The sequence below is a fragment of the Microcaecilia unicolor genome, chromosome 1 (genome assembly GCF_901765095.1).
Source record: "Microcaecilia unicolor chromosome 1, aMicUni1.1, whole genome shotgun sequence".
NCBI classification, from domain to species: Eukaryota; Metazoa; Chordata; class Amphibia; order Gymnophiona; family Siphonopidae; genus Microcaecilia; species Microcaecilia unicolor.
This window is the reverse complement of record NC_044031.1, coordinates 498,044,460-498,057,688: the sequence shown is the minus strand read 5'-3', so window position 1 is coordinate 498,057,688 and position 13,229 is coordinate 498,044,460. Positions and strand designations below refer to the sequence as shown.

At 40.9% G+C, this 13,229-nt stretch overlaps 1 protein-coding gene across 1 annotated transcript in view; it reads right to left on the bottom strand.

Moving 5' to 3' along the window:
• The window catches only part of UBXN2B (UBX domain protein 2B), a 65,581-nt gene that overhangs the window by 22,081 nt on the left and 30,271 nt on the right, over window positions 1–13,229 (bottom strand). The window contains exon 5 of the mRNA XM_030189488.1: window positions 9,510–9,619. Coding sequence (XP_030045348.1) covers window positions 9,510–9,619 — 110 coding nt within the window. The remainder of the gene's footprint in view (window positions 1–9,509; window positions 9,620–13,229) is intronic.

Genomic DNA, 13,229 nt, shown 5'->3' with positions numbered 1-13,229 from the left:
TAGATGGGGAGGAGTTGGGGGGCTCAGCACACAAGGTAAGGGAGCTAAGTACCTGAGAGCAATTTATGAAGTCCACTGCAGTGCCCCCTAGGGTGCCTGGTTGGTGTCCTGGCATGTCAGAGGGACCAGTACACTACAAATGCTGGCTCCTCCCACAACCAAATGGCTTCCATTTGGCCGTTTTTGACATGGATGTCTTTGGTTTCGAAAATTTCCGAAAGTCAGAAACGTCCATGTCTAGGGACGTCCAAATCTAGAGACGGCCAAATTTAAGGATTTGGACGTCTCTGGCGGTATTTTCGAAACGAAAGATGGACGTCCATCTTTTTTTTCGAAAACACAGGTTTCCCACCCCTGGATTTCTTCGTTTTGCAAGGACGTCCAAATCACAACTTTCAAAAATGCCCCTCCAAGACACTTCTGCAATCCATACTGAAAACTTTCAGGTACCATCAAAGACCCAAATAGTCAGTGCCGGTGTCTGTTTAAAGAAATACTGACTGCCACTGGCTACATTTTGTACCCATTTAAAATTTTGCATCAAAAGGGAGAAAAAGGAGCTAAAATTCAAAGAGATTTAAGCGGGCAGGAGTCTCTCCTGCCCACTTGAATCGCTTTCTGCCACCTAAGAGGGGATATTCAGCAGCAAATAATCGTGAGAGTGCCACTGAATATCCCCTCAGACCGCCCAACTAAAAAGTGGGCAGGTCAGGGGTGACGCTGGTGAGACACTAGGGAGGAGCCCCAGGTTATGTGGTGCTGCCGTCCTAAATAAGGTTACTTAGCTATGCAGGTGCTGGCTCTGAATATCAGGCCGGCACCCACATAACTTCTTTTTACTCTTAAAAAAAATAAGCCCAGAGCCCCCTCCTGCCCCCCAACAATGTCCCCTCTTTTCCTCACCCCTCCGCTCAGCCCACATCATGACACCCCCCCCCCCCGGAAGACCCTCTGCACCCCCCAGCCATGCATGTAGACCCTGGGCCTACCTGTATCCCTGACAGTCCAGTGGAGTCATTGGGGGCAGGAACGCAGTCCCCTTGCTCCTGTCCCTTGCGGAACTGATCTAAAATGGCTGCCATGACCTTTTGCAGCAGTTCGCGGTACTTCATGTAGAACTACAAGCTGCCATGAGAGGTCACAGAAGTCATTTTAGAGAGGCGCTGCAAGGGGCAGGAGCAAGGGGGCTGACCTCCTGCCCCCAACAACCCCAATGGACCACCAGCCCCTAACACAGCCCTTGTGGGCGAAACACAGTCTGTGTCGGGCGAATCTCTGAAAATAAAGTTTTGAACCATATCACTGATTGATGTGCTTTGTTTGTCTCCACGTTGGATTTTGCGGATCGCTTGCCATCTTGTTTCTTAGGACCACCAGGGATACAGGCAGGCCTGGGGGAAGGCCTATTTGCACAGTTGGGGGGCAGGGGTCTTCTGCGGAGGTCTTCATGCAGGCTGGAGGGAGGGGGAAAGGAAAGAGGAGAAACTGCCAGGGAGGGGCTTAGGTGCTTTTTTTTTTTTAACACAAAAAAAAGTTATGCGGGCCTGGCCCAATATTCAGCCGGGGCTGCATAACTGTTATGCGGCCCTGGTTGAATATTGGCAGGATCTGCATAGACCAGCGCCCAGCCCGCCAAAAATTATCCCTCGATTCAGTGCCAGTACCCAGACATGGCCCGTCACTGAATATTGGGGCATACTCTAGCCAGGGATGATCAGCGCTTAAAAAAATTCTGACTGAATATCAGGGCGACAGTACCTCCCTTCTGTTCACTTTGGAATTCAACAAAAACATACAATTTGACAAATTTGACGTAAACATTTACACACAACTGTATCTTTATTTTAAAGGCTGCTCTCACAATTATTTTTAAATGTATTTAAATTTATGAGAAATCCTATTTAACAGCTAATCGTTGGTTGACATTTTACTGTTCCATCTAGAAGTAATCAATGTGTGATGCTGTACAGGGTTTCTACCAAAGAATGTCTTGAAAGAGATGCTTGCTAGCACATTTCCTTGGATCCTTTATCTCTTTTACTGTTTCTTCAGACATAAAACACATGAGTCCACGTTCAGGCTCCAAAACAGCAACATTACTATATTGCACTAGCATGAAAGAAGATTTAAATTAATCCATTTTGAACCATCACAATATGGCTAGAATTCTCTCCTGCCCTTTAAGAATGAAAAGTATGTGTGCCTATGAAAGTAGATGACCAGGCTTGGGATGGGGGTAGGGGGTGCAAGATGCCAAAAATCGAATCTGAGTTACACTCAAAACTGTTCCAGAGCTCTTACTTATGTATCTGCTTGCAAAAATCAGTTCCTTAATCATTTGTGCTGGAATGCCTGTACAGCAACAAAGCTCTCAAGCAGCTTAATTTCAAATATACACTCATAAGATTTGATGCTCAACAACTGTTCAATATACTATTGCATGATGGTGTTAACACTTCTTTCCTACCTTTCTTATAACCCTAACACTAAGGGGTCAATGGCTATTTAAAACTGGCCCTAGAGAAGATATACAATGGCACTAGTGCTGCTGAACATCTCCTCTGACCGCTGTAGCACTATCTGGTTAGTGCCAGGATGGTCTGGTGCAGAATCAGGCTGGAACCAAAACAGCATAAGAATAGCCATACTGGGTCAGACCAATGGTCCATCTAGCCCAGTATCCTGCTTCCAACAGTGGCCAATCCAGGTCACAAGTAATTAGTAGCAACATTTCATGCAGAATCCCAAAGAAAAGCACAATTCCAGAATCCCAAAGAGTAACAACATTCCATGCAGAATCCAAAAGAGCAGCAACATTCCATACAGAATCCCAAAGAATAACAGATTCTGGAATCCCAAAGAGCAACAAGAGTCCATACAGAATCCCAAAGAGTAGCAGCATTTCATGCTACCAATCCCAGGGCAAGCAGTGGCTTCCCCCATGTCCATCTCAATAACAGACTATGAACATTTCCTCTAGGAACTCATTCAAACCTTTTTTTTAAGCCCAGATACGCTAACCACATGTCCTGGTAATGTTTTCCCTTTGCACAGACAATTTTAGGTTATTCAGAAGAAATGTATGTATATATGTCTGTATTTTATTCATTTAAAATTTTCATATACTCTCTTCTTGGGAAAACCCAGTCAAGATGGTGTGCAGATAATCTACTATAATAAAACTCACCCTCAACGTTCTGAAGACAACGTTCTGAAGTCACTCAGTCACTCCCTGAAGGGTTCATGGATTCATGGTGGTGAAGCCACAACACTGACCATGTCTCTCTGCCCCGCCCTCGCATGACGGACCAATCAGAAAAAACACCCTCAACATTCTGAAACACAAAGGACCATCACAACACCGTTCCCAGGCAACACTAGGCAATGTAAGACGGACCAATCAGAGGAAACTACGTGACAATAAGGGAGGAGCATTCCCTAGCAGAATGGCTCATTATCTGTGCAGCATGGAGAGCACAGAACCACCGCTGGAACGAGAGAAGAATATTCCTGCTGTGGGTACGTGCAAAAATAGACCGGGAGGGGGGGGGGGGGAGAAATTTTAAAATGCCTAATGCCAGTACTGAAGAGTGCCAGAGGGCCTATAGCACAGACTATATTTGGGATTGCTTGACATGGAGTCAGAGGAGCCGGAAAACAACGTGCCCGTCACCATCTGGGATGTGGGCGAACAGGACAAGCTGCGGCCCAGCTGGAAGGATTACCCGCGACCCAGCCAGCAGCAAACAGCGACCAAGGACAGCACAGCACATCCCCCAACCCCCAAGCAAAAAAACAAACAAAAAAAGCCACACATCAACAACCTGCACACACACCACACCCTCACACACAAAATAACTCTGTGACACATACACACACACACAAAAAAAGCCACATGCTAGCGCCCGTTTCATTGGTTTCGGAAACGGGCCTTTTTTACTAGTAAAGAAAATAAAACAGTTCATTAAGAATAATCACAGCACGAAGCCTATTTCAACTGAAGAGAACTGAAACTGCTTTAAACCTTTTCTACAAGACAATAAAGGAATCTTCCTTTTTAACACCTCAGAAACTTATTCCACATCAAAGTGCTTTCTTCTACCATATCTTCTCATTTATGACATCTCTACCAGGATACAGTAACTGTTGTTTTTAGTGATCCTCTCCTTTTTCATAGGGGATTTTTTTATCCGAGCACCTCAGATATTCAGTGCCAGTGCTCAGATAGCTAACCAGGCATATTTATCTTGTTGGGCAGACTGGATTAACCATACAGGTACTTTACCTGCCATCATCTACTATGTAACTATATATTAGATTCCATATAAAGCTGTCCTAACATAAGAACATAAGAATAGCCATACTGGGTCAGATCAATGGTATATTTAGCCCAGTATCCTGCCTCCAACAGTGCTCAATCCAGGTCACAAGTACCTGGCAGAAACCCAATTAGCAGCAACATTCCATGCTACCAATCCCAGGAAAAGCAGCAGCTTCCTTGTGTCTATCTCAATAACAGACCATAGACTTTCCCTGCAGGAACTTGTCCAAACCTTTTTTAAACCCAGATACACTAACCGCTGTTACTACATCCTTCGGCAAAGAGTTCCAGAGCTTAACTATTCTTTGAGTGAAAAAATATTTCCTCCTATTTGTTTTAAAAGTATTTCCATGTAACTTCATTGAGTGTCCCCTAGTCTTTGTACTTTTTGAAAGAATAAAAAATCGATTCACTTCTACCTATTCTACACCACTCAGGATTTTGTAGATCTCAATCATATCCCCCCTTAGCCGTTTCTTTTCCAAGCTGAAGAACCCTAACCTCTTTAGCCTTTCCTCTTATGGGAGGAGTTCCATCTCCTTTATCATTTTGGTCGCTCTTCTTTGAACCTTTTCTAATTCCACTATATCTTTTTTGAGATATGGCAACTAGAACGGAACGCAATACTCAAGGTGAGGTTGGCTATATGGGTAAAGCACTGATTATTGGCCATACTTGGGCAACATCAGGTGCCATCAAACATGTGGATCTTCAGTGTCAGCACCCAGATGGGGGCCAGCATTGAATATTCAGGTCTAATTTAGTGGATGGTGGTCAGCATTTAAACAAACACTGACTGCTGCCGGCTGAATACTGATTGCCCTGTAAGTTCCTAGTATTTAAAACAATAAGTTCAACAACCTACAATAACTGTGGTTTATTCTCTACTAGCACTAACCTTTTCGTATCTTCTGCCAGAAGTAAACATCAGTTTATACTCTTACAAGGCAAACTGCTGCATTTCAGGTATGAGAATATGCACTGAGTCATCCTGTCAACAATAAGTAAGGTAGGGGCTTAATCAAATAGGAACATAAATGCACCTGGTTTTTGTAAGCCACCATGGAGTCAGAGCAGATCTTGAAAAGTAAGAAACAATACAAAAATTCTGAGCCATGGGTCTGTATGCCAGGATTCTCATTTGCTTGCTTTTTTGGGAGGAGTGGCAATTCAGAGAAGGAGGATTATTTAATTGGAATTGTTCAACCGCGAAGTTCAAAACAAATGAGTTATAATTTGATTGCACATTTTTTTTTTACTACAATTCTGTACTTGGAGGACTAGATTCAATAAATGGCACATAAAAATTGGTGCCCCCCCAAAAACTTCAGTGCTCAATGCTATTCTGTAATGGGCACTCAAAAATGAGCATCGATAATAGCATAGCATTGTGTGCCGATTTTGGCGCCCAAATTTGAGCACCAAGATTTACGTTTGCTGAAACCAGGTGCAATTCCAGATGCCCAGTTTGGGTGCACATATTTTTGGGCTGCAAACTATGAGATTTAAGCGTAGGTTATAGAATAGTGCAGAGCAAGATGTGCATGCAAATTCAAACTGGTGCCAATTAGTGCGCCCGTATATAGAATCTGGAGGAAAATGTATGTTTCATGCCCTATCGATACAGGGGAAGCAATCAATGAAGTCAGCTGGTTCAAGAATAAATAAGTGTAACAAATTATAAAATGGCTTTAGATTTCCACCAATTTTCTATAAGAACTGGTAGATTTGAAATTTTGTTCTTTATGAAGAAGATTTTTTTTCCTTAAATAGCTGGAGGTTGTATAGTCAGATAACTTTACCTATTCTATAATATACTTTTCCCATAACTTAATGGACCTTTTTATTAATGGAAAGGTATGTTGAAATATAAACTCTGGGGTCAATTTTGAGTGACAGTAGTGACTAGATTAATTTAAATGCAGGTGCTGGCGTTTAAATCAATGTGTATATTCGGCAGTGATGAATATATATGTAATACAGTCATTGCTGCAACCACAAACCATTTAGTTTAGGATTGCTATTTTTGTAGCCTGTTCTCCTTCTGTCCCTTTACTAAATGGATAGTATTGGGCCAGTTAGACAGATTTTTGGCCCAAAACTATCCGTACAGCAGCTGAAAATCTCAGGGTAGGCAAGTTATAAGTTCACTGAGTCACTATCTGCTAACAAATGACTGACAAATATTTTTGGAAAAAAATAACTATGTAACAGTAACACCTTGTACTAAACCGCATTAAGCACTAATGAGCGCTTTACACAGGAAAAATGACAATCATTTTGAATCAGTTTTGCCATTTGTATGCGCTAACTGCAAAGTATTTTTAAAAAATGTTTTTTGGAAGTAAGTATGCCAGGGGAAAATGGACATGAAAGTGCTATTCAGCTAGCGTGTTGACATTAGCCTGTGCTAACTGAATAACGCTGATTTAATGTTGGAGTCCTTAGCGCTTGCTAAATAGCAGGTGGTAAGGGCTACTGCGTTAATTTTTTTCAGTGGTCTTATGCTAATGCTGATTTTAAAAAACAGAAATAAAAAGAAATAATTGAAAAAGGCCAAACTGACAGCCATGATATAAATGGTCTTAGTATGCAGCAAAGCCCCATGTAAGAATAATGCACTAATACCATTTACTTGTCAGCTTAGTATAAGGACACTATACTAAATGATAGCAGATGAAGACCACCATGACCCATCCAGTCTGCCCAGAAAGGCACACTCAAAGGAAATACTGCCTGGAGTGGCTGCTCTAGGAGGACCAGTGACAAAGACGCTAGCATACACCAGTATGGCAAGCAGGATAAAATTTATTTACACATCAACCCAACGTGGTCATGTTTTGGCATCAGTCTGCAGCAGGGATAATAAATCTTACTGGACAATAACGAAGTGCACCGCTGACTACAAGAAACTTGCCGACTGAGACTCTTCTGATCTCAAGTGGTGTGCAGTAGAGTCTCAGTCGGCAAGTTTCATGTAGTCAGCGATGCACTTTGCTATTGTCCAGTAAGATTTATTATCCCTGATGCAGACTGATGCCAAAACAGATATGGCATGAAGACAGAGTAACAGTATAGAGTGGAAATTTTCTATACCTTTACTCTATCTCCATGCCATATAGTAACCTCCATGTTTATCCCACACCTTTCTGAATTACAACATAAGCAAAGGGAAGCAAATTCAAATACACATCTAGGTCCTTATTCTCAAATTACTGGCAATTACACATGTATATCGAACAAATGTTGAAAACCCAATTTTAGAAAGCTGGGATTTAAATGAAGGACTGAAGCAGAACCAAAAAATGCAAATATATTTCCCATTTGAGAAGGGGACCACATATCTATGATCATCATAATCAAAGCCAGGATTCAGAGCTGCTCCCAGGTACGTATAGGTTTTGTAAAAGCGCTCATTTTGTGCAGCGCTCTACATGATGGATTAGGGGAGATTGCCCTTTAATCCCCCGTGGTTTCCCGACCCCCTCAAAATCAATTGTACTGAATGATTGCGGACTCTACATAATTGGGAGTGAATAGATGTGTAAGTTTTCAAAATGAAAAAACGAAGGAGGAGGAGGAAAGTCCCTCACGTAAATGTAAGCACAGAAGAATAAAGCGAGGAGAACTCAAGGAAGATGTACACTGAGTCTTTAATTCTGACAACACGGACAATGAGTCTTTAATCCATGTCGGGTCGTTTTTATGCTTGTCAGAATTAAAGACTCATTGTACATCCTCCTTGAGCTCTCCTCACTAAGGTTTCAAAATGGCACACATACATGTCGGCACTTATACATCTAGGTTCTAAAATACCAACTTAGTGGCCCTTTTACAATGCCGAAGGAGGGCTAATGTGCAGGTAGCGCACTCCAAATCGGCACTACCGCCGGAGTAGCACTTGTATCCAGCGGTAATTCTGAGTTTGGCGCATGCTGAATCCTACGGTAGAAAATATTTTTCTATTTTCGACCGCGGGGAATATTCCCGGCGGTAACCAGCAGCGCAGCCATGTTGGCGCACGCTGCATGGTTACTGCGCGAGTAGTGTGTGAGCCCTTACCGCTTAGTCAATGGCTGGCAGTAAGGGCTCAGGCCATATATAGGTGCATGCTACTTTAACTTTTTTGCACGCCCATTTCCCGGCCCATTAAAAAATGGCCTTTTTCCCAGATGCAGTAAAATGTGGCCCAGCACACACTCAAAAGAAGCACCCAAACTACCGCAGGCCACATTTTACTGCAGCTTTGTAAAAGGACCCCTAAATGTGTAAGCTCTGAGATGTGTTATATTGATTAGCTGCCTCCATAAAGGTTTCAGATGTTGACAGTTGTAAAATAGATGCTCCTGCTGTGCGTAACTGGTTCATACATATGCATTCCTGCCTGTTTTTTTTTTTTTAGAAAAGGCACTATGCTGGCAGATCCTTAAAAAAAAATACTATTATAATTTGACACTTCCTAATTTGGACATCTCATATTTCAATGTTTCATTTAAAATGGGGCTGCCAGGTCTCCCTTAATTATGACAATCAGAAGTGTACAAAACGTTATGCAGATTAATTTCTGAGAGACAAAGCTAAATATCCCTAAAGTGAACCTAAATATTTTTACATTAAGTGAAAACATGCTGTTGCCTGAGTAGTTAAAAAATTCTTCAGAACTAAGACTTTTCTGAATTTTAAAAAAATTTAAAAAACAGGTGGCATGGCCTGCATTCATCTTTCCTCAGATCATATCCAAATCTATATCATGAATTATTACTAGAGGCAGTGTTACATAATGCATTCAGAGTATTTTTACAAAGGTGCACTAGAATTTTTAGCGTGCGCTAATCATTAGTGTGAGCTAAATGCTAGAGACGCCCATAACAGTATATAGGCATCTTTAAAATTTAGCGTATGCTTATTTTTAGCACGCACTAAAAATGCTAGCGTGCCTTTGTAAAAGGCCCCTCGTTGTGTTAACCCTGAAGAAGGTGCAACATCTGTCCATAAAAGTTTTACCTAGTATACATCAATGTAAAAAAAAAAAAAAAAATCTGCTTGTATACAGCACAACATATTTTGAAGGTATTTCAGATTGTTTCTAACTACTGAATTATTTATAGTAATCACCATATCACAAAATATATAGATGGCAGATGTCAAGATATTCTCAGTGGCAGTCTGCAACTTTCCATAAACTTACCCTCTTTTTATGGACTCCAGAAATTGAGAATTCCTTGGGTCTGTGTAAGATCTCAACTCTCCATCATCTAAACTGAAACCATTTCTCCAAAGCTTAAGAACAATTTGAACCTGAAGGGAGAAAATAGACTCATTAATATAAATATGTTTTATAAATATGTGGTAACTGCAAAACCTCTGCATCTACTGCCAAGGATGCAGTTTCCTCATTCAGTTAATGGAGACATAGTATTACTGCACATTACCTACATGCAGGTAACACAATGGAGTTAGCTACACTTAGGGCCTCTTTTACTAAACTAAGCTAGCGATTCCTGACAAAGCAAATAAGAGGAAGCTCATACGAACTGAATGGGCTTCTTTTATTTGCCGTGCAAGAATCACTAGAGCGGTTTAGTAAAAGAGGCCCTGACTGAGGTGGCACAATTTGCCACATTAACTGTAAGGCACAGTCCCCACCGATTCTCCAGCCATTCTCCACCCAATTTCACATTATTAGTTAATACCAGAAATTACTGTACATTAACTGTTAAAAGTGCTCCATTAAGTACTACTGTGTGCTAATTATATTGTCTGTGCAATTAAAAATTGTAATTATGATTAATCAAAATCTGGGGCCAGCACTGCTCCTCTGACATCCCCCCCCCCCCCCCCCCCCCCCCGAGGGTCCAACAGTTCTCTCTCTCTCCCTTCCCTCCTCCTTTTCTGGTTGTTTTCTAAACTTGCCTGGGTTGTGGACAGCATCTGCAATGCAAAAAGACTTCCTCCACCAGACCTGATAGCCAATCTGTATTCACATCCCACCATCTTGGAAACAGGAAGTTGCATCAGAGGAGGTGGGATATAGCTGAAAGAAAGCTCATGGGGTTGGCAGAGGAAGCCTGCTTGCACTGTAGATGCTGTCCACAACTCAGGCAAGTATAATGGCTGGAGGGGGAGGATAAAAGGAAAAGAAAGAGATGCCAGACCACTGGGGAAAGTGGGTGTCGGAGGTATAATTAACTCAAGATTAATTTTTTTTAATTGTGAGATTGATCATGACTAAAATCTGGATCATCCAACAGACCACATTACCTCATTAATAGCTAATGCAGCTTAACAAATATGATTCTTAACAAAGTTAAAGACAGCAATTTATTATGTTTTGCATTTTAACAGATAATTTTACTACAGTGTAACAAATCAGTATGTTAGAAAGCAAAGAAAGCAGACAGAGGAAACAGAAAGCAGGATAGTATTGTTAAACAAGGGAGGAGGGTAAGTACAGTACAAATAAACACTGTTTTTTGTTGTTTCTCGACTTTCCCAAATTCCCCAGAAAGATGGAATGGTTCAAGGACACCCACTAATATCAGCTGAGCTACAAAGGGATTATCAACTCAGTGGCCTTGAGACACACTACTGCTCTTGAAATGAACAATTAGCCTTGACTATATAATCAATAGCAAATAACATGGATCAATGAAGGGCAAATTAAAGAGAAAGCAAAAAGTACACAAGGCTAAACATGTTCTGCAATATACATTTGTAATTGTAAGCACATTTTCTATCAGAATATAGTCCAAGTTAGAACAGCATTATCTCCAAGCAGAGGTACCTAGAATATGAAGTAATGCATTTTAATTTATATAAATTTGGATTTAAAAGCACTAATTTACCTTTAAAAGCAATTATGAAGTCTTGTGGGGACAAAGGAAGGTGAGCAGTGGAGTTCCTCAGGGGTCAGTGCTGGGGCCTACTCTGTTTAATATATTTGTGGGAGATATTGCTGAAGGGTTGGAAGGAAAGGTTTGCCTTGTTGCGGATGACATGAAAATAGCCAATAAAGTGGATACCCTGGAGGGAGTAGAACCAATGAGAAGGGATCTACGAACGTTAGAAGAATGGTCATCGGTCTGGCAGTTAAAATTTAATTGTAATTCACTTCCTGGGGTACAATTATCCGTTCGATTTTTATTTTTATTGTTAGATACTACATGAAAAAACCTCTATGCCATATTACACCTAAAAAACCTTCTGGTGCTAAGTGCGTGCTTTTTTCCCTTTTTTTTGTTTACTATTGTGCTCAGTGATGGGGAAAACCGGCTGAACCTTCTCACAGCAATAAGCTGTAGTTATTCCCGTTGTGACATCATCGCACCCCTACCGCCTCCTTATCTTAATTGTTGTCTAAAATTTAAAGCTGTTTTCTAAATTACTGATGTTAAATGGATATACCATATAGCACTTATCTCAATGAGGGGTGATCGCGATACCAGCGAATTACTGGACTGGTGCGCTCGGAGTCCCGACTCCAACTAGTGCTGACTTGACTGCAGTTTACAAATTATATTCATTTTTCACACATGGTTTGGATGTTCTGCTTTTTGCTTTTCTCATTATAGATACATTTTATTTCTTTCATTTAATTTCACATTTGCCATATATAGGGCCCTGTTTACTAAGCCGCACTAGAGGAAAAATTAGCGCGCGCTAACCATGTAGGTTCCCATCTTATTCCTACACGGTTAGTGCGAGCAAATTTTTAGCACCTGCTAAAAACGCTAGTGCACCTTAGTAAACAGGGCCCATAGTTTCTACACAAATTTTGCACTAAATATATGATCATCGCCTCACGTTTTGTTATTATTCTCCATTTATTTATTTGGGGGAGGGGGGTGTTCTGATCTTTCCCTTTCTTCTCCTTTTTCATTTATAAGTTCACATGTGCCATCTAATTTTTTTATCCGATTCATGTTTTTTATTTCATCCGTGTTTTCCGTAAGAACCCATGATGAAGGCATTCTTTGCCGAAACAATACTGTGTTGGGATTCCTTTCCTTGAAATATCTTCTGTATACCACTGTACAAGACTACTTTTTATGTTATTCCACTGGAAAACTGTTTTTTTTTTTTGTATTTGTTTTGATTTCTGAATAAATTGAGCTGTTTTGTTATTCTGGCTTGATGCTTTGGCGCCTTCTACCCTTTTTTGTTTTCTTTATATAGACTTGTGGAAGGTTTGTTTTCCTTCTTCTTTTTTTTTTTTTTTGGTAAATCACATTCAGACTGTATGAAATTGCAGTCCTTGGGAGGCTGAATCACTGAACACCCAAATGGCAAATGAATGTGGACAAGTGCAAAGTGATACACATTAGGAAAATTAACCCAAATTATAGCTACATGATACTAGATTCCAAAGTAGGAATCGCTACCAAAGGAAAGGATTTAGGGGTCATCATGGACAATACATTAAAATCTTCTGCTCAGTGTGCTGCAGTGGCTAAAAAAGCAAACAGAATTTTAGAAGTTATTAGGAAAGGAAACCAGAATAAATCATAATGCCTCTGTATCGCTCCATGGTGAGACCACACCTTGAGTATTGTGCGCAATTTCGGTTGCCACATCTCAAAAAAGATATAGTGGCACTGGAAAAGGTACAGAGAAGGGTGACCAGAATGACTTAGGGGATGCAAGGCCTGCCATATGAGGAAAGGATAATAGGGTAGGGCTCTTCAGCTTGGAGAACAGACGCATGAAGGGAGATGTGATTGAGGTGTATAAAATCCTAAATGACATTTGAAGTCATAGAATTTAATGAAGCAGCCAACTGGTGAAACTAGCTGGTGGGATCATCGATGTTTAACATGCTTGACACATAAGTCACTTTTTTCTGGGTCTCCAATAACTGTTTGCATTGCATAGTGCCAATACAGTGATTAGGGAGGGTTTTTTTTTATGA